This window comes from Periplaneta americana, chromosome 15, assembly GCF_040183065.1.
Source record: "Periplaneta americana isolate PAMFEO1 chromosome 15, P.americana_PAMFEO1_priV1, whole genome shotgun sequence".
Lineage (NCBI taxonomy): Eukaryota > Metazoa > Arthropoda > Insecta > Blattodea > Blattidae > Periplaneta > Periplaneta americana.
This window is the reverse complement of record NC_091131.1, coordinates 87,173,323-87,195,868: the sequence shown is the minus strand read 5'-3', so window position 1 is coordinate 87,195,868 and position 22,546 is coordinate 87,173,323. Positions and strand designations below refer to the sequence as shown.

Below are 22,546 nucleotides of genomic sequence, written 5' to 3'. Positions count from 1 at the left end.
AAAGTTGACGGATTATGCCAAGGATCAATGTCTAAACGTTTGTTTTGCTCTTTGAAAAGAATATCAAAACTTCGTCCACACTATTCTTCCCGGAACAGAGTGTATAATTCGCTATAGAAGAAAGTACTAACTTCTATCAAACAGTCCCAAGTCCTTGAAAAGTTTCAGTTCATGACCCGGTGACACATGCGTGCATCTCCGGTATCCAAACTTTTCCAACACAGCTTAAATGTGACGTAACGAACCAAACTACTTACGTAATACAATTAATTATTAGCAAACGCTAGTGACGAGAAATGGAGGTGAAGACAGCGAGGGCAGACTTAAACATTAATTCGTAACTTGATAGCATCAGACTGCCGGAAGTGGCAAACTTGAAATACTCCCTCAACTGTTTGATGGGCACTGTCTCCGCCGGGTAATACACCATAATAACTTATCACATTCAAAGTTACCAGGATTAGAAGACACTGTCCTGTTTATAGAATCCCTTCATCTACCCACCATCCACTCACCATCTGCCCAATCTATCTAGACTTAACGTTGACACAACATACAGCACATTACAGACGCACAGTTAGTCTGCAGGTATATCTTCTATATACACGTAATAAAGAATATTAACGGTATTTTTGGGACATATGATCTATTATATTTTCCTACTCTCAAACAGTGACATCATCGTATTTCTTGAAAAACTGATAATTGGCGAACTTTTTTTAAACCTAAGATACTTATTTTTAGCTCATGTAACATCACTGATCAATGTTTCATATCGTTTCCTTAAATACAAAGCGTTCGGCTCAGGTCTGGGCCGATAAAAATCATGCATGCATAGAGAGGGGCGCGCGGCATACACAGCGGCAATTTCGATCTGTAACGATAAGGAATCTCTCTAAATAGTCTAAACACATCTCGAAATGTGTCATAGTATATAAAAACATTTTCTTCTAAAGCGAAATTTTCAACTGACATTTCAGTGCTCTAACAATCTAATTTTATGCACACGCAATGAAGTATTTGAAAAGACTAACATTAGAAGTAAATACACGTCTTGAGCTTCGAGACTCTTATCACACTGCATCCATGGCCTAGAGGTGACGTGACATCAGTCGACTGCGATTCTACCCGCTTTCTCGGCCCAGAGCCGAAGCGAACGCTCTATATAAACGTCATCAAACTTATTCTTCGACACAAAGACATTAAGATGCTCATTAAAACGACTACATATTTAATCATTACGTGGCATTATTATGACTTCACTAAACTAAGTATAAAACAATTTAAATTTGTGACAAACCCTGATTGCTTTCACAACAAGATTAGATATTACGAATATAAAGTGGCTTTCAAATGATCAATATAATTATATTGTCAGTGCAGCCAATAAATACTGACAAATTGCATAGCCCTTTATATCATCAATATTTATTGACATTATATTCCGTTTCTAACTGAAATTTAATAATCCTAGATCAAAATAAAGCTTGTGCAGTTTTTATTTCAGAATTAGCAATGAAAAACACCAAAGAAAAACAGAGTGTAGACTCTTTCAAAGAGATATCTCATAACAGAAGCAGTTCTTTATGGTTTTCAATAAAATTTAACAAGTCTCCGCGAGTATTAGAATTTGTTGTCCAATTACAGTTTACATAAATGATGATTTGTCAACCATCTCTACGTTTTCATAGATATATGGTACATTACACTTGCCTCTAATGTCAGGTAATTGTCAATAATGGCTCTCAGACGGCCAATATTCATCATTATTAAAATAAAATATTTTAGTTTTCGTCAAACCACCCCATCAATACTTTTAGCACTGACAATACGTCAATATATTTCAAAGGACGTTCAATAATACTGACAATATTGCAATTTTGACAATATATGTTGATCTTCTGAGGGACCTTAATATAGCTGATTCCGCAGAGAATAAATATTGTCAATACTGGAAGATTACATTTATCAATCCACGATTATGAAATTACCTTGTAACATTATAAACTTGCAGATAATTGTATAAAATTATGTTCAAATTTCTTAGTCACGAAAAATGTCTATCACTCTGTAAAATTGCCAGAAATCTTCACAGAATCGTCATATCAATTTTAATTAATACGCATACTTAAACAGCAAACGCGAACGCATAAAGAAACAAACCTACCCGGAGCAAGGAGATACCATGAATTATACTACACCGATCTAACTTGGAATATCTACGTCTGAAGTCTAATGGTTGTAGAAATGTATAGATATTGGCGAGAAAAATTTTTTAATCGGAGGAGGTGGTTTACACATAATTTTACATTCATAGATTATCTTCAAGTAGCAATTGAAAGAAATGTATTTGTTTTCTGATTTAATGCCTATAATTTACTTCAATCCAAAACAAATTAAAATAAATTATTTATATATTTATTTGTTTTTTTGTATGGATTCCACACACACTGTACACAAGATAAAATGGTCGAGAAATTGTATTAAATGTGGTACTCAAATGTCTGTACAAAACATTTCATTACTGCGCTAGATTTTCGAGTAAACATGAAAGAAATTCGTCTATAATGTAATTTACACAAGCTGTTCAAAGCGTCCTCGGCCATCAGCGTAGCTCAGGTGATTTGCCTGTTGAAACAGAACTGCGCTGGAGCGTAGATTTACTTCGTTCTTACGATGGTTACACAATTGGGTTTTTTCGAGGTTTTCTTCTAACACAAGACTCATTTTTCAGCCAAGATATATAAATGTTATAACTTGTTCAATTATTTGCCTAAGATCATAATTATATATGTATTTAGTACGTTTTCGGACATAAACTTTCAGGTGATAATAATAACGCCTGAAACAATGTTGTAATAGTACATTACGATACAACGTTGAGAAGTGCTTTTTACAAAATATAAGAACAGTTTTAAAAACTCGCTCTGCTCGTTTTTCAGTTTCCGAGATTTTGTAATGCACTTCACAAACGTGTATTGTATAATATTCTTTGTACGATTATATTTTTAAAATTGGAAATACAATTTCTTTTGCATTGAAAATTTAGAGCAATGTTATTCGCAATTTATTTTGCATTGAAAATTTAGAGCAATATTATTCGCAAAACTACACTGTAATGGTAACTAAGTAACAATAAGTGTACTGCAACGGGTCTATTTCAGTATAATTTTATGCACTGCCTGCTGGATCGCATCCTATAGCTGCGTAAACTGCCTGCTCAATCAAAGTTATTTTACCGCTAGGTGTCAGGCAGTGCCCACCGCTATTAACATTATCGGTATATGCAATGTCATTACCTGCCACCTAGCGGCTTTTCGCGCATAACCGTTGATTGGGCAGGCAGTATAAGCAGCAATAGAATGTGATCCAGCAGGCAGTGGTTTTATGTAATGAACAATGGTTTCCCTAGCAACAAATTTCTGTGTGGGAATTCTAACTTTCAAAGCCTAATAACAATAGCTGTAAATACAAAAAACACGATCGTGCAAAAAACATATTTAAATTGTCACTGTAGCATAATACACGTGATAACATAATATGATCTATAAACCACGTAGGTATGTAACCACCATTACATTTAATATTTTGATATTCATTTTATGCTTTGCTTTCCTGACCTTAATGTTTAAACAAAATGTTGTTAAAATTAGGGCTATATTTGATTAAAAAAACAATGTATTTTTCCCAGCTATCTTATATAAATCTAAGTTTTGCGAGCACGGATGAAACAGAACCGTAGGTTTTCGTACCACAAAATTGGATTCTACGCAGTCTATGAAGGTATTCATTTGGCTGCATACAGAAGTGGACTTTTTTCTCTCTCTCTCCCGGACGTCCCCTGGAGTCTCCTGACCCAAGCAAACGAACGGACCTGCTATTCCCTCCCAGTGGAGTCAAGTTAAGAATCGATAATACCAAAACCACGCAACCTCGCTGAGAACAGGCAGGGGCGATCTACCTACTTCTTCCTTTGCCAAGGGGAAGAAATACAAGGAAGAGGGCAGAAATTGAATGGTGGTGTTTCTGGTAAAAGCCATAAAGATTTACTCCAGAAAATCACACCAGGATTTTTTTTTCAATGCCCGGAAATTGTTGTGCTATACCCTTATCCTGGTGTCAAGGAGTGTTCGTACAATTACATTCATTCTCCAGAACAAGTCATGCAAAGTAACTGACGTCTTTTACGTGTTAACAGACGCCTGATCATTTATATTCAACGAATAGAAGAGAAGAGATGTTGAATTATATTCTCTGCTTACTAGAAGTCATTAGAATTTTTTAACAAGTAAAGAACTCCTAATGTCACATTTAGAGATATTTTAATTACAAATTTCTTAAATTTACCACTTCATATATACAAAAGTAAAGAATAAATGAAAAAAAAAAATTGTAAATTTTAACTTATAACAAATAAGAACGACGTGTAAATGAAAAACAAATGCAGAACATAAAACATGATAAAATGAAAAAAAATCTGACAGTTGCAGTCTCTTCTCCACATAATTTAAAGAATAATGGGATGAAGATAAACGCAAGTAAGACGAAGGCCAAGGTTGTCGGAAGAAAAATAATGAAGGTAAACTTGCGAATTCCAAATGAAGCAGTGGAGCAAGTGGACAGCTTCAAATACTTGGAGTGTACTATAAGCAGTAACATGAGCTGCAGCCAGGAAGCCAAAAGAAGGATAGGAATGGTCAAAGAAGCTTTTAATAGAAAAAGGAATATCTTCTGCTGGCCTCTGGAAAAAGAACTAAAGAAAATACTAGTGAAGTGCTTTGTGTGAAGTGACATTGTATGGGGACAAAACATACAGTACGTCCGAAACCATGGTAAGTTACGTGTTCTAGTACGTAAATATGTCAAAACATTAAAGGTAAATTCAGAAGATATATGTCCGAATACGGTGCAAATGTGTTTCGTATTGATGGGGATGTGCAGCATGAAAACGTGCTAGTATTTGTGACAGACGCTGCAACACACATAATAAAAGCTGCAAAAGTTGAAAAGAAAATTCTCAAATATGATAGATATAAAATGTCTAGCACATGCTTGTCATAGGATTGCGGAAGAAGTTAGGGCACAATTTCTAAATCGATAAATTGATATCCAATGTTAAAAAAAAAGTGTTTGTTAAAGCTCCCTGTCGTGTGTCAAAATTTAAACAATTATGTCCCGGAGTGCCTATCCCACCATATCCAATGATTACTAGATGGAATCTTAGTTAAATGCTTGTAATTATTATTGTGAACATTTTGACTCTTTGGAAAATGTGATCCAGTCATTTGACTCAAACGATGCAGCTGCAATAGAAATCTGCCAAACAATTTTTAGAGATCCCAGTGCAAAACAACAACTGATACAAATTAAGTTCAGTTTTGGAAAGTTGCCTGTTTATACTGAGGTTTAGAAACATATTCTGCTATTGTGAAAGAGCTAAATCGCGGGGAAGACGAAGCGCGTTTCTAAAAAGCTGAAAACTACAGTATATTAGACAAAAATGCTGGACACAATGTCCTAAAAAAAATGTGGCAAAAGCTTTAACAAGTAACTGCAAATCTGATATCCTTGAAAATTTTGACTCTAGCAATACACCTCATTTCACATATTCGCCTGTAGTGTCATCAGATGTAGAAAGCAGCTTTTCTATACAGGGTGTTTCAAAAATACGGGGCATAATTTCAGATATGTATTTCCCACATGTAGACAATCAAAATAGTTCATTACAACATGTGTCCGGAAATGCTTTATTTCCGAGTTATGGCCTTCACAACATTGAAATTCACCGGAACGTTTTTCTTTCCGCAGGTCGTTGCCGCCAAAGGAGACATTAAGAGGGCACTCTGACAGTTCATTCCGAGGCGAAGGTTACATTCAGTGTTGTGTAGGTGTTAGACTGTGCGACATGTATTCAAATCAAGAGCTGGCAGAGATACACTTCATGTACGGTAAGGCGGACGGCAATGCTGCGCTGGCTCGTCGTTTGTACCAGCAGAGGTACCCACAGCGACAATGTCCAATCGGAAGACATTTGTACGTCTCCATTACCGTCTGTGCGAGTATGGAAAATTTAACTCTCCTGGTTTGGGAAGGGGACGACCAAGATCTACAACTCCAGAAGTACAGGAGGAGATTCTGGAGGCTGTGAACATGACTCCTTCTCTCAGCACACGAAGGGTAGCGTTGCAAGTCAATGTTCCTCATACGACTGTCTGGAGACTGTTGAAAGAGTATCAATTGTATCCTTATCTTTTGCAACGTGTACAGGCCCTGTCACCAGCAGATTACCCTGCACGAGTTAGGTTCTGTCAGTGGTTCTTGCAGCAGTGTGGTGTAAATTCGAACTTTCCTGCCTTAGTATTATTTACAGATGAAGCACAGTTCACACGAGATGGCATAACAAATTTCCACAATCAGCATGTATGGGCGTATGAAAACCCACATGCAACTGTTCCATCTCATCACCAGGTGCGGTTCTCCCTCAACATGTGGGCCGGTATCATTGGTGATCGATTAGTTGGACCCCATGTACTTGTAAACAGACTTACGGGGCAGGCGTACACAAACTTCCTGTAAAACACCATACCTCATGTTTTAGAAGACACCCCACTGATCAATCGTCAACACATTCACTTCTTGCATGATGGCGCTCCTGCACACTTCAGTCGTACGGCTCGCCGATACTTGGATCGAAGGATGGATAGGTAGAGGTGGCCCAATTGCTTGGCCTCCACGCTCACCTGATCTGAACCCTCTCGATTTCTACTTGTGGGGCCATTTAAAATCACTGGTTTATTCGTCTCCGGTGCCTGATTTGGAATCCCTTCGGAATCGAGAACATACGCAATACTCCTGGAGTTTGGGATCGTGTTCGCAGGTCAATGAGACATCGATGTGAGGTCTGTATTCAAACAGGAGGTGGACATTTTGAACATCTTCTGTAATGACAACGACCTGCGGAAAGAAAAACGCTCCGGTGAATTTCAATGTTGTGAAGGCCATAACTCGGAAATGAAGCATTTCCGGACACATGTTGTAATGAAGTATTTTGATTGTCTACATGTGGGAAATACATACCTGAAATTATGCCCCGTATTTTTTAAACACCCTGTATAGGAGAACCTGTTAACAGATAATCGTCAGTCTTTTAGTTTAAGAAGTTTTCGTATGATATATTTACTTTATTATAAAGCTTCACTACAAATGTAAACAATTCTAAATTAACGTATTTCTTTTTCAATTTACAAATTATAATAAACATGATGCACATTGCATTTGCACACTGTACCGCTGCTTACGTCAAGTTGTAGGGAAAATTCACCCCATTCCACCCGCCGCAGTTATACTCGGTACCATCATTAGCTTCAACTGCTCCCTTTTCACAGCCCTACTCACGAGGTTCTATTGAATTCAGCAGAATCTAGATTCATAAAAAAAATGAATAAAGCGTGATGTAGACCACATTACCTCTTTCCATTGGCAAGGATTTATAAAGTGCGAGTTCTATTTCACTTCTCCTATAGGCTACATGATTTTTCACCAAATACAAACATTTATTACTTTCGGAGCTTGAAACGAAGCAACGATGAGATTATGAAGATATATTTAGCTACAGTACTCTCAGAAAAACTTGTTCATAATTTCTTTGTACACTACAAATCTCAAAGCATCTACCTGGAATAGATCCCGAGACAATGTCATGTCCATGAATGTTAATGAAGTGTAAAAATTACCGACATTCAAGTCGCTCATTCTAGCTCTACACAAATTCTCTGACACTGAAGTGGAAGAAAGTGATTTAATTATATAGGGTATTGTTCGGGAATCTGGAAGCCCGCGGCGGTCTTGATGTAAGACATAACCTAAATGTTTAGATGTGAGATGGCGCTTATCGGAACCGCCATTCTTCACTTCCTCTTTCTTCAGAAACTTCCTTGTTTGCAATGGCTGCATCTCACAATAAAGCGAGTTATTAATGCTCGGCATATTCAAGCGACATACACACAAGTCGCTGCACGTAATTACGTCTATCGAGCATCTATCTTGCCGTTGCTTGTTTTGAGCAAGCCATCTCTGAACGACGCCAACTCGTATACATTAACTTTCAAGACTAAATCAACCTTATATTTTTATTTTATTGGGTTATTTTACGACGCTGTATCAACATCTAGGTTATTTAGTGTCTGAATGAAATGAAGGTGATAATGCCGGTGAAATGAGTCCGGGGTCCAGCACCGAAACTTACCCAGTATTTGCTCGTATTGGGTTGAGGGAAAACCCCGGAAAAAACCTCAACCAGGTATCTTGCCCCGACAGGGATTCGAACCCGGGCCACCTGGTTTCGCGGCAAGACACGCTGACTGTTACTCCACAGGTGTGGACTCAACCTTATATATTTTATGTTATGTTATTTGCTAAGACCACACCGTACACGAGTCTGGTTCTTACGGTAGTGGCTAGAAACATTTTTGTTTTATAATTTTAATTTGTACTCACTAGCTAGCTATACTAAAAGCCAGGTAATGAACCAACTAAACAGGAAGTAGTTGGGTGGGCGAGAGGAAAGTGCGGGTTAGAGGGGTAGCATGTGCAGCTATGACACGTTGAGTATGGGGGGTGGAGGGGAGAAGGAGAACTGAGCTTTTCATTGGACCTCACGTGAAAATGTCGTCTGCTAACGAAAATCTGGCAACAGGATCACGGAGACAGTGTAGCCAAACTTCCCAGTTCATTTGCAATACCACGTGCATTACGAGTCGCATTTCGTACCAATGTCATTAGCTCGTGCTTTCTTAAAAACAATAATTTTAATTACTAATATTATTGATAGTGTTAATGATAACTATATACAGTAGTACTTTAAGTAGAATAATGAATTTTCCCGAAAGTTACGATACAAAAAGGAAGCGGATTTTTAAGTCTGGAGAGAGAGAGAAATGATTTTTTTTATAAATTCGTATATTTGCTTGTTGATATATTAGAATTAATAATAATAATAATAATAATAATAATAATAATAATAGAATATACACGACTCAGTCAGTATAAATATAAAATTAAAATCACATCCATTATATTATTATTATTAATAATAATAATAATATTATTATTATTATTATTATTATTATTATTATTATTATTATTATTGATGTACAAAAATAGCCAAATAGTTAATTCGATTTATAACGACGACTCAAAATAAAATAAAAATTACTATAATATATGTTGATATAAATTAGATAACACTATATTATTATTATTATTATCATCATTATTATTTGAATCGAATCGTTGTTCGTTCATTTAACTGAAATGTTTGAATTCGTTATATATTTCTTTATTATATTAACAATTGAAAACACAGCTACGACAGTTATTTTAAACATATCGGGGACAAACGCTGAACACGTTTTGAATCTCGCGCCACTATGTGGCAACAGAGCTCAGAAAGAGAGCAACAGAACGTTGCTTCCGGTTTAGTCTGTTCATAACCTGGCTTTTAGTATAGTTAAATAAAAAAAATAAATAAAATTAAACCTTAAAGGCTTCCATATTACACGATGTATGTTAAACGTCGCCATCATCATAGTCTTCGCCCGAACACCATGACACTAGCTATCACAGTCATCATCGTCGTTGTTGTTACATTTTGGTTGCAGTTAGCTCTAGTTTTAATTTTAAAATACAGATTTTACTCTGTTGGTGAATTGTTTCCATGCATTTCATTGAGTTATGTTTCTCTTATAGGCCTATAATATGTTTTTAATAAGCTTGATTATCCCTATAATAATCCCAAATCTCTCCGGAGTGCATATGAACAAAAGGCATATGTACTGTTCATAATGATTCGTCTATCGGACGTGGACGTTAAGCCTGGCGGTCCCCTTGGTGCTATTCGACAAGAGTAGGCTACGTGCCGGCACTGAGTTTCCCCTTTTCCTTCCTCACCATCTTCACCAAATCCTTACAATATACTTACATGAACACTTGCACATACACTCACCTAGTATACGACATAACTCTTCAAAGATACACCATCATGCATAACGTGACCCGCCGAAGTGGTGTGCAACTTGAAAATGGGTCACAGTCCTGTCACATATCCGCAGTATGTGGAATCCAAATCACGTTAAGTGAAGTGGGTAGGCATTAGACATACACATCAAATCTTTCACTTCGTTGTCTTTGTTATAATAGCAGTAGTCTTCCTCACAGAATCACGTTCAATTATTTTATCGTCATTCTGTATCTACATCGCTGCCATTCACAGTCAGAAAACACAATATTGACTGCGTTCAATTTTAACGCCTATCTCTTTTTTTCCAGGAATTACGCTCACCTTTTCCTGCTGTATAAATACGTTTTCGCGGAAATATATATTTGCAGGTTATGTTCTCCCTTCTGTTAATAATTCAATGATTTCGGAGTCTTCCTTTCTTCAGTCCTCCCATTATATCTCAACTTGAAGTGTTTTCTGCGGTCTTCTTCTCTAGATGATACGTGAGTAATTCATTTACAATGTTTATATTTCTCCTAGGGTACCAGTACACATGAACTCATGCTGCTCAGAAACCACATATCGACTGCTTGTATTTCATCAATTTCCCGTTTGCACAGCATCCATGTCTCTGCACCATGTAATAATAATGTTAGAATACAGACTAGTTTTTCAGAATTGCATTAAGTTTATTTTCACTAGGCTTATGCTGTATAAAACTTTATTCTCGTAGAAACAAACTCACATACGTCTCTGTGATAGAATACCTTATCTTATGTGTGGCCGAGTGATGTCTTAAGAAAAGGATTGCTTTGCGTTATCGATATTTCGTTGATTTTCCAGTTTATACACTAAAAAACATGAACAACACTATTTCAGCCTGAACCAGGAGAGATGGGAAAAAGAACAGAGAGTGCATAAAGAATCAAAAGTTTTACTTTTCACAAGAGAAACAAATACCATAGGAAACATATGTAAGCGTGTAACAATGTATGTTTATGCAGGAGCTTACAAATACCAGCAGCCTATTCAATAACTTTTGGTCACCGTGAATACACACACAGTTATAGCCTACACATAGGCCGCAGTAAACATTCTTTCATAATCCAAGGCTGTTTTAATGGGGTCAATTAATAAATATTTAAGCGTTCTTCGTAACGACAGTGTCCTGATAATATATATTTTTTATCTCGTTTATAGCTCGCATGATCAATGATCATTAATGCCATCATCACCATTGTAATATTCATCGCCGTCATCGTTGACGACCACTGCATAAACAGTAACAACCGCTATCGTTATACCCAAAGAAAGCAGAACATATTCATAAATAATATTTGCATCACTAGCGTCCTTCTTCTTCTTCTTCTTCTTCTGCTCCTCCTCCACCTCTTCCTCCTCCAGTATCGACATCACTAACATCATTATACTCGTAGGCTCAGTAATATAGAGTATTATATAATAGGTTTCGTAAATTTTCACAACAAATACTAGACATTGGGAACCGTCATCGGCATCATCCGTATTGGATATAGTTGTCGTAGGCAATCTCCGTAATGGATATAGTCATCGTAAAAAACCACCGCAATCCACATAGTCGTTATCAGCATCCTCCGCCAACGGTATAACAGTCTCCGCTATCGATATAATAGTTTTTGCCATCCTCAGTCATAGATATAAGCTAACAGTCTTCGCCATCCTCCACCATTAATGTAATAGTCTTCGCCGTTTCCGCAATCGATATGATCGTCTTCGACATCACTCGCAATCGATGTAATAGTCTTCCTCATCCTCCGCCATCGATATAATACTATTCGCCATCCTCCGCCATTAACATAATAGTCTTCACCCTCCTCCGCAACCGATGTGATCATCTTCGGCAACATCCGCAATCGATATAATCGTTTTCGGAATTCCTCACAATCGATATAATAGTTTTCGGCATCCCCCGCAATCGATATCATAATCTTTGCAATACCCCGCAATCGATATAATCGTTTTCGGCATCTCCCTCAATCAAATCATCTTCGGCATCCCCGCAATCGATATAATTGTCTTCGGCATCTTCCACAATCGATGTAATCGTCGTCGATATCTTCCAAAGTTAATAAGTAATCGTTTTCGGAACCCTCCATAATTAATAGAAAGGGCATATATAGGCTGTCGTTGACTTTCTCCATAATTGATAAAGGCTAACCGTTGTCGGCATCGTCCACAACCATCGTAGGAATCGTTCGTAGCAATCGTTGTCATCTTCCACAGCCGTCGTTGGCATCCATATTACCTTCGTCATCATCCATATTATAAACATCATCGGTTTCGTACATAACAATCGAACATTCGTCATCGTCCTAGACACCACCACCACCACCACCACCACCACCACCACCACCACCACCACCACCACCACCACTACGTCTCTCATTGACATGAAGTATTCTGACGACATAATTAAAGACAGCAATTCAATTCTTAACCTAATATTTCGTTTAATTTATGTAATTACAATTTTTTTAATATTGTAAAATTTTAACATGTTAATTGCGGAACAATACTGAAATCAACATGATGGGAGTACCGATGAACTTTTATATACTATTGCTGAAATTGCATTGTTCACAACAAAACTCACATAACTTTCTTGAACAATTACACACCTGTGTCATTTCAAAGTACAACTGTGAATGGGTATTTAATTAGAGGCACCTGACTTGGACGAAACATAAATATACTACAACTATTCCACAAGAGCCATTTACGTACCTCATCTCAATTCTCTTACTTCAGTATTGCATATAACAATATCATATGCTACGTGAAATGAATCTCTCTTGTATCGTTTACTTGTTGTTCAACTCCTGCATAAGCAAGAGGATAATGCAATGCTATGTTACTTGGCTGCTAATGACTCCCCACGGGTTGTCGCCCAGAGCGGTCACACTGAGCTCCTGTACTATGCCACAGGAATCAGAAATTAGAGTTCCGCCAGAAACCCAGTAGGGTGTCCCGTCTTGTTAAGCTACCATATTAAAGGAGCGCCTACAGATTAGATCACACACATTACGTGCCGGGGATAGTGTGCTGCCTAACTCAAACTTGTTAAGGCACCGAATAACGGAAGCAGATCTGAACGTGATAGCTTGTATACTGTATATTTAAAGTGAGACTCGAGTCTTATCTTAAGGTGATTTGTGCGTGTCAGATACCTTGTTTATAGCTTTCATGTCGCAATGTGAAGAGAGTGGAGGGATTCTTATGGAACTTGCAGCTATACTGTAGTTTCTTATTTCAACGCTCTGGCAGGAACTACAAAGGCAATTTTGAGAAGAGTTACACGGGGATAGTGGTGCAATGGTCGAATAAAAATGTCGGAAATAGATGAAGTGTATCCTTAACATAAATTTTACGGAATCTAGCTACAATCTATTGGCAAATGGTAATTTTTTATGTCACGTTTCTTTATAAATGCAGTCACATGTTGAAACAACGTATATCACCTTAATGAAAATTTCAGTTCAACAAGAACTTCCCATCGATATTTCTTTAAGGCGAAATGTTAAATAATTACATATGCAGGAACGGCGGTATTACGAAATTTTTTTAGAAGAATCTAAGTAAAGATTAATTTTTGGTCCTACATAATATATCTGTTATGGTAACAATGATTACTAGAGGAGAAAAATTCACTCCGTCGCCGGAGATCGAACCCGGGTCCTTTCTTCTGCGTACCAAGTGCTCTAACCACTGAGCTACGCCCAACAATGCATATTACTGTGGAATCCTTGCCACCAAGTCACTCAATTGAGTGCTCTTCTTGTATTATAGCAGTCGACATACATGTCGAACTTTGAGTCAGGACACAAAGGGAAAAACACTAGAGGAGAGGGATTCGATCTGGTGCTGTGGATCGAGCTTTGGCGTAGCTCAGTGGTTACAGCACTTGGTACGCAGAACCAAGGACTTGGGTTAGACCCCTGGCACCGGAGAGAATTTTTCTACTCTAATAATCCATAATGATAAACGTTTCGGCAATCCAGCTTCAAACTGCAACCCCAGATTACATATAGATTGCTCATTCCTATGTTAAAATTGGTTGCACTTTGAAGAGAACAACTGCAGGATCGCTACCCATCCGCCGTAAACGAACACGAGATGGCAGTCGCTAATGCAATTCAAATGGGAGTTATAACGTGACTCTCTATGTAACAACTAGATGGCAGCATAGTAAACCTGACAAAAGTTGTTACCGTCAAAGCCTATAACGCCTAGCAATCTGGGTATATATGATCTAGGCTGCAACCTAACACATTCCCACGAAAGAGAATATCACCACAGTCTAGTATATACAGTCACGAAGCTTGGGTTTTGAGGATGCTAGGAACAATTGACTGTGCCGGTACTATTTCGCATTGTCTGTAATGAGACGATATTAGCGATCCTAGTGGTTAGCAACTATTTATGGATGCATATTTACTACATATTGAGCTTCGTGACTGTATATACTAGATTGTGGTATCACTGCGTAGTAATTTGGAAGGCTTCCGCTAGAATACAACAGGTCTCAGGTCATATACAGTATCATTTCATATTTTTACCTCTATTTTATATTTGTAACACTTTTATTAGCACTGTTACGTTGTCTGACCCTAGAGAGTTACATGATTGAGTGACATCATAGATATTACTTTCAAGTTTCCGAGTCCTTGTTTCATTTTCTTGAGACATGGAGATTGGTTGCCATCATTAGTGTGACTACCTCCTTCTTACTCATGAAATTCAGCCCACATTTTATATCAAGGGATATTCCTTCAGTGAATTTGTCTCCGTCTCTGTAATGCAGCAAGAGTAAACAAGAGTGTCCCGCTTAAATGTCCCAACATAGAATTTACTAGATTTTACCGAAAATTAAAATTCATGTACCTAATAATATGCATAACAAGTTAACATTCACAACAACTTGACTAATTACTGTATAATACAGCTTAAATACAAATCAAAACCTTATCTAACGATTGGCAAAACGATAAGAAGCAGCTTCATTAAATTTTAACAGAAGTTTGTTTAAAATAGCAGAAAGTTTCAACACTTCTTTTTTTTTTTTTTTTCTCGTAGTAATGAAGCCTCACAATGTGCCAACGGTCTTATTCCAGTTTGTTTAAATTGCTAGAACGTGTTGACTATATTTCTACCCATTTAAAATGCGAGTTTCACGAGACAATGCATTGTGGAGTTAAACGAATGGACGTATGGAAAATTTTAACGAGCGAAGTAATAGAATTCTAAAGAGAACAAATTAATATTGTTGAAACTGTGAATACAAAAGCTTGCTGAACAAACATCAAATGTGTAGCTAGGCAGCAGATGAAGTCGATGAATGGAATCCTTTCAGCAGACATTGATTATAAGGACTTCCTCACAACGGTTAAGGTATTCACAGACGCCTTCACATAAAAGCTTACTAAACACACTTGGGATAACTTGAGCGATTGTTTAGCCAGCGCAGTCTTACCGCAAATGAGCTTTGCACGCTGACCAACTTCTCATTATTATAATCCAATATTCTGCGCGAGGAATGCGCTTTTATATTTGAATTGAAGGTAATGAGTTGCTATATGGCTATAAATAATTCAATAATGAAAACAAATGATATGAATTATAAATGTTTGCACTACGTAGTTGGGACGAAATTGCAAATGTACGCGAAAATGTTACCATAATAGACATAAATGAGACTTCCCTCGAGACGAATTCTGTTATAAATTGCTCGACCATAAAATAATTAAATGCACAATCAATACAACATAAATAAACAGCTACAAAGTGTTAGGAGAACTGGTAAACCCAGAAAAGTCTACAAGTAACAAAGAGTAACAATAATAATAATAATAATAATAATAATAATAATAATAATAATAATAATAAAAATAATACTCATCCTCAACATCCTATCTTACTACTGCTCTTTCTTCCCATAGAACCGAACCATTTTCTCCCAAAACTTATCTTACTTTACCAATGGTACACCACAATCTTCAAGACTTGAAATGTAAGATTAATTCATTCACAGTTCCCTGACCAAGGACAGGTCTTTCACTGTAAGCCCAGCATTTTCAAATCTTTTATATTTTCCGCTTTCCTCTGAGTCTCCGCATACGATCCCTGTATCTTAATGCTGTCTATCATCTGACATCTTTTTCTGCCTCAAACTTTTCTCTCGTTCACCATTTTTCTTTATCTCTTCCTAATCAGTTCGAGCATGAATGCAACAGTTCATTACGTCTGATTTTAGTGACATAACTACTTTATATTTTATAGGCAATGTATTGCCAGTTTTCCGGATAATTATTTAGATTTTTTCACTCCTATCTGCGATCCCAATCGCTGACAGTATCACAGAAGTTTCCACTTTCCACAATCAAATATTTTTTTACCCTTAAACTGTTATTTCACGGTGTTCAATAAGATAGGCTACTAATTTTCTTGTTTTTGACAAGACGTGCAAACCCCGCGCCGTAGTGTCGCGGTCTATTGCATCATGCATAAGATTCGCGTTACGGAATGCAGGATCGAGTCCTCATAGCAGAAGAAATTTTCGCATAAAAATGTTGGTCAGCGTATGGCACCGGTGCTCACCCAGCATCGTGATGAATTTTAGGAAGCTACAGCAGCTAGCAAAATGCGGTTACGAAAACCAGCTATAGCGGCTAGGGGATCACAGTGCTGACCACACGGTTGGATGATCGTTCACTTACGCCGAGACATGTGGACGTAAGGTCATCAGCAAGCTGGTTGGCGTTGGCCTTCATGGGTTCTTCGCGCCACGGATAGGTATAGCAATTTAAGAATTTCATACTTACCATTTTCATTATTCAGAAGATAAGAGAAGCGAAATCTACCTGTTCGATCGATTGCCGAGAACATTTTTCTAAGAATGGATTATTATTATTATTATTATTATTATTATTATTATTTTAAACAGCGGTATTGACATAACAATTACGAACTTAGGGGAAGAAATAATATCGCACAATTAATTAGGCATTATATAGCAATGTGACAGGTGTTGCGGTCGGCGGTCGTTGTGGTCGCCATGTCTGCGACGGTCGTCTGTCGTCGTCGTTGCCCACGACGCCTTTCCTTGCCCTCGGCTGCCAGCTCAGTCGTATATGGAAAGTATCTCGAGGAGGCACGTCGATGTCAATAATTAAAGATGTACACTAATTAATTTGGGCGCCAGCCTCCTCAAGATTACTCCGGTAGAGGTATGAGATTCCCAGGTCAGCTGCAAAACGGTCGGGACATGGGGTTTGGGAGACATGCTCGTAGGTTGAAATGATGTAGGCGCACACCAGAAGTTGTTGGTAAGAACTATGAAAACGTTTATTATTATTATTATTATTATTATTAAGTGTTCGTTTCAGATCAGCAGAAATGCGCGTCCAAGTGTATAATATCTCGCTCTCACTTCCCGCAAGTTGGTATACTAATTTCTGAGTTCACGTAATTATATATTTTGTACTATAAAACACCAGTAATATAACGGACAGTTGATAACGTGATGAGAGGAAAGAATTCAGACTTATAATAATAATGCAACACACGACTTCTTACTACACCCACTAAAAAATTCTAAGTCCGTAAATTGTTATACTTCTGAGTTAGGTTTGCCGAGAATATGTGGAGTGCAACCTCTCCGTACGCGTTGTATATGCCTTCTGTCTATCTGCCAAATCTATCTCCTACTTTCAACCACCAAACATAGAATTTCGCCCTCCTATCTATATATCACGTGTCTCTATTAAGAATCCTGATTGGCCATGATTACACTTACGTCACTTAAGACGCGTTCTTCAAAAATTGTTCGTTAACTAGAACATCCCCTTACTTCCGGGGTTCTGACAATTCTCTGACATATACCAGATCATCTCTTTTGGAACCTGGCTTGGCGTCATCTTACTGACCACCCGCAGGCAAAGTCCATACATTCCCTCATCAGTCAACTCCACGCCTGGACACATGTTTCCTGTCCGCCTAGCTTCCTTTCGGCCTTCCTGTCCACCTGTTACTTCCGTCTCAGATTTTGAAACTAACTTACACGTCCGCGCATCCTATCCATATAAGAATATTAACACGAAATACTAATCTAATGAAAATCTCCTCATCCTATACGAGGAACCGTCTCACAGGCATCTGTGATCATCTTGCATTGTGTTTTTCAATGCAAGGAATGTCTATTGACGTTATGAATGTACTCTGTTCACTTCACACGTTGTTTACTGTTTAATTTCCTCATGGGTTTCGTGTATTTGCGGTCCTCGTTGTAAGTTGTTTAAAGAAACTGCAATTTCTATAACGAAAATTGTTTACATTGATCAAATCAGTCCGAAAAGTAGACCTTTAAATGTCACTACTTTACTTTTCCGGACTATAATTTCCAAAGCCTTCAAATGTTTTCTTGGGGATTAATTTCCCTACCTTATTAATGATCTCTTGTGAAAGCTTATTTTGTACCTCTCTGTCCATTTTAAAATCTTTCAGAAACAACAAACAATTCAAATTGTCTCCAAAACAACACTTAGGGCCTTCTTGATAATTTACGAAACCGATGTTCTTCATCCAACCATGGTTTTCAAAATTCTCATTGTAGTATTCATTTTAATGTCATATAAGTGCAAGAGACAATCAGTAAGTTTCCGGACTACCCTGAATGTAGGCAACATACAGGACATAGGAAACAGAGAAGTTATCTAGAACAGGGAAACTTCTTACATAAACTAAATGCATCACTTGAAAAACAGAGAAGACGACTAGCAGCAAGGCGTATATGGAGAAAATTCCAGGACAAATCTCAAAAGGTCCTTGATATGTCTGCACAGTGTAGGAGCTCAGTTCTTAAAGATAATCTGATGCTGTTTGATAGACTGACTCGACAGGCATGGAAGCAATGATCTTCAGTGACGCGCGCATGTACGTTTAACGATACAATAAATACAAATGTAGTTTGGAATTTATCAATTGCACGTTGTAGATGTGACATAGTAAGAAACAAAATATTGTACGTAACAACTACGAAAGTATCTTGTACTCGTTTTGAAATTCCGTAAACATCTCAGTCGTAAGGTAATGTAGGTCTATCTCTTTCTGTAGTAGTTACGTAACCATTCCATCATCATCATTGTTATTATCGTTACGTATCATTTACTCATTTTTACAGAGTGATATTGACAGTAACAAAGATTTAGTCAGAAAACTACTATAATTATAGCATCATTAAGTACACACTTTATAGCAATTTGATAAACAATTGTGATAAAACATTTGTGTGGAAAGTCTGCGATCAAAATATGTACGAGGCATATAAGCATTCCGTTGTCCTTCCATGACCGTTTAATTTCCTTGCGGAATTTTCGCAGCTCGTCTCTGTTGAATTACTAATTAAACGCATGACAATTTACATTAAGAATCTTTCCTTTTCCCTCTATTCCGCATTAACTATCACCACCAACAACATCATGATGCTACTTTTGTGGTTGCAAGCACGCCATTCCCAACAGAAATTTCTTCTTCCTGTACTCAAAATCTTTTGTCGTTTCGAACGGGATTAACGCTTTATAAAATTGTCACTATTTTCATTGAGATAGTTCTGTCGTACCTGTGGTGGTGGCGGGTGCGGGTATAAGCAACGGTGCAGACGGCTGTTGCGGCGTTTGTTGCTGTTGTGACGACGGGACGACGACGGTGCCGCTGCTAGGAGGGAACGACGAGGCGACTTCGGCACCTGCAAAAATCCAACCATTAGTCCAACTAACTTATATTAATGATGGAATATTTAAGCGGGCAACCATTTGGGAAAAATGTCGGTTTTGTCTTTTAATATTCTACACCCATATTTGCAAATTTCTGGAAAGCGCCGATGCAACCTGCAGCACATCATTGCTCCTTACCGGCAGCGGGCCAATGTAACCCGCAACACCGCAACATAGCATAAAAGATACAAAAAAAAATCTTAATTATGCTACATGAAAAATGATCTTTAATTTATTCCATACACAACATAACCTACAAATGTTTATACCCACACAATCGCACAGCCACCAGCCACTTAAACGATCCACGCAATTATAGGGATTCTACGAATCCTCTGCCATCTTTTCCTCCGAAATATTTTCGGTTAGATATATAATAAATGAACTCTTACAGAAAACGTTTGGAAGTTTTGCCTGTACAATTTATTTATCTATTTAGTAACTTACATGGTCTTATAAAAGAATAAAAATATTTAAAAATGGTTCAGACAAATCAATTTTGTATAATTTCAAATTATTCAAATCTGCTTCACAGGAAGCTTTACCTGAAAGCTAGATTTGCATAATATATACGTTACTCTAGGTATGTTAACACAAAACCACAATTTCAAGTTACACAGAGTTTGTGTGGACTCGATGTGGGTTTCTGGCGTCTTCTCAGCCCACTCGAGGTATGTGGATATAAAGGAAAAAATTGAGACGGTGTTGGGTGAAGTTCCTTGCTGACTCAGTCGGTAGAGCGTTGACGCGCTCAGCCAAATGTCCCGGGATCGACACCTGGTCACGGAATAATTTTTCCCTTGAAATTATTCAAGTCTGCTTCACAGGGAGCTTCATCAGAAAGCTAGATTTTCACCCATTTTGTGTGACTTTTCAAATTAAAATCCAATGTCGTTCACAGTGAAGGAGGAACCAATACTGAATTATTCAGACAAGAAATTGTTTCTATTTTCAGAATTAGTCACGTGTGTTTTTCTTATTTGTAACGACCTCAACGAATATTGATTACTATCTTATTGGTACTTCTTTTTTTAGTTTATTCGAAGATGAAGGGAGAACTTTCGAAACGTTGTGAAATGGCACAAAGTTCAAATTACTGCTACACAACTCATGCTAAGATCCTGCGCCAAAATCTCTGAAAGAACAGTCCATGGAATTTTCAGATTTCTGTTAGTGGCAAATTTTCGACTCAAAATCCGCACGTGTTTCGTGAACATTTGTATTGACATGTTAGTAACCTTGGTAACCAAGTAGTGGGAATAATAACCGGTATCGCACACAATTCCGATGTTCTAGATCCTTGAACCATCAGGTAAGTTTCCATGTCAGGCATTAATAATAACCATTATATTGTCGAAAATAAAAGGGCCACTTCACGGCCATTCATTACTGCTCGTTGAAGGCCTTCCAGAAGGTCAACGTCAGTTTCAACGGATTCCTGGCCATCTTCGAACAGGACTTCATTCAGTTCAGAAAAAAATCGATGCACAAACAGATATACCGAAAACTACTTTTTTCTGTGTCACAGATATGTAAAAGTGTAATTTTCGTAAAAATCTTGGTACCTACTGTATTGTTTTGCTACAACACAATATGTTTTTTTTTTCTTTTTAATGAGAAAACAAGATTAACATAGCGGAAATAACACTACGAATGAAACCAAAATCACAAGTTCACTCTCTAGTAATGAAATGTGCGAAATTGAATGCGCTACGCTTGGCTTCCATACAGATATTGTGTAGTGGCTAAATACACTGCCTTCAGCATAAAATTTTATTAAACTGAAAATAGAGTAAAACTTGATATTTTGTACGTAGCAAGCACGCCATTCAGCTGCCTCGTTCCTGACTTTCGAATGTGTTTACACCAAGTGAAGACATTAATATTAATTCACAGTCACTTTGCATACTAGTCTCGTATTTGCAAATTAACATGTAAACACCCTCATACAAAGGTGCGTCGCTATGGCGCAGTTCATCCAACGTACATCATATAAATTATAACAAAAGTCTTGAGCAGAGCCACCTCTCCGCCTCCACTGCGTTTCATATTGTGAACAACGAGAATATTTCAAATACCGTAACGTTTCAAGTAAAGCATAAAACACAACAGAATATTATGCATATTCATGTAATGATCCAGATACATTTCTGTTTCGATAATGCGTTAGTTAATTCTTCGTCTTGGTTTTACTTTTTAACTTTGCTCTAGTCTAGAGTATGCCATTAGGAAAGTCCAGGATAACAGAGAGGGTTTGGAATTGAACGAGTTACATCAGCTGCTTGTCTATGCGGATGACGTGAATATGTTAGGACAAAATCCACAAACGATTAAGGAAAACACGGGAATTTTACTGGAAGCAAGTAAAGAGATAGGTTTGGAAGTAAATCCCGAAAAGACAAAGTATATGATTATGTCTCGTAACGAGAATATTGTACGAAATGGAAATATAAAAACTGGAAATTTATCTTTTGAAGAAGTGGAGAAGTTCAAATATCTTGGAGCAACAGTAACAAATATAAATGATACTCGGGAGGAAATTAAACACAGAATAAATATGGGAAATGCCTGTTATTATTCGGTTGAGAAGCTTTTATCATCCAGTCTGCTGTCGAAAAATCTGAAAGTTAGAATTTATAAAACAGTTATATTACCGGTTGCTCTTTATGGTTGTGAAACTTAGACTCTCACTTTGAGAGAGGAACATAGGTTAAGGGTGTTTGAGAATAAGGTGCTTAGAAAA

General features: G+C 37.4%; 1 protein-coding gene across 13 annotated transcripts in view; it reads right to left on the bottom strand.

The window, feature by feature from the left end:
- The window catches only part of LOC138715195 (phosphatase and actin regulator 2), a 1,243,976-nt gene that overhangs the window by 382,815 nt on the left and 838,615 nt on the right, over positions 1–22,546 (bottom strand). For 12 of the 13 annotated variants that reach the window (XM_069847817.1, XM_069847819.1, XM_069847820.1 and 9 more), the window contains one exon: positions 19,650–19,775. The exons of the other annotated variant lie outside the window; for it this stretch is intronic. In XM_069847817.1, coding sequence (XP_069703918.1) covers positions 19,650–19,775 — 126 coding nt within the window. The remainder of the gene's footprint in view (positions 1–19,649; positions 19,776–22,546) is intronic. 13 annotated transcript variants of the gene reach the window in all.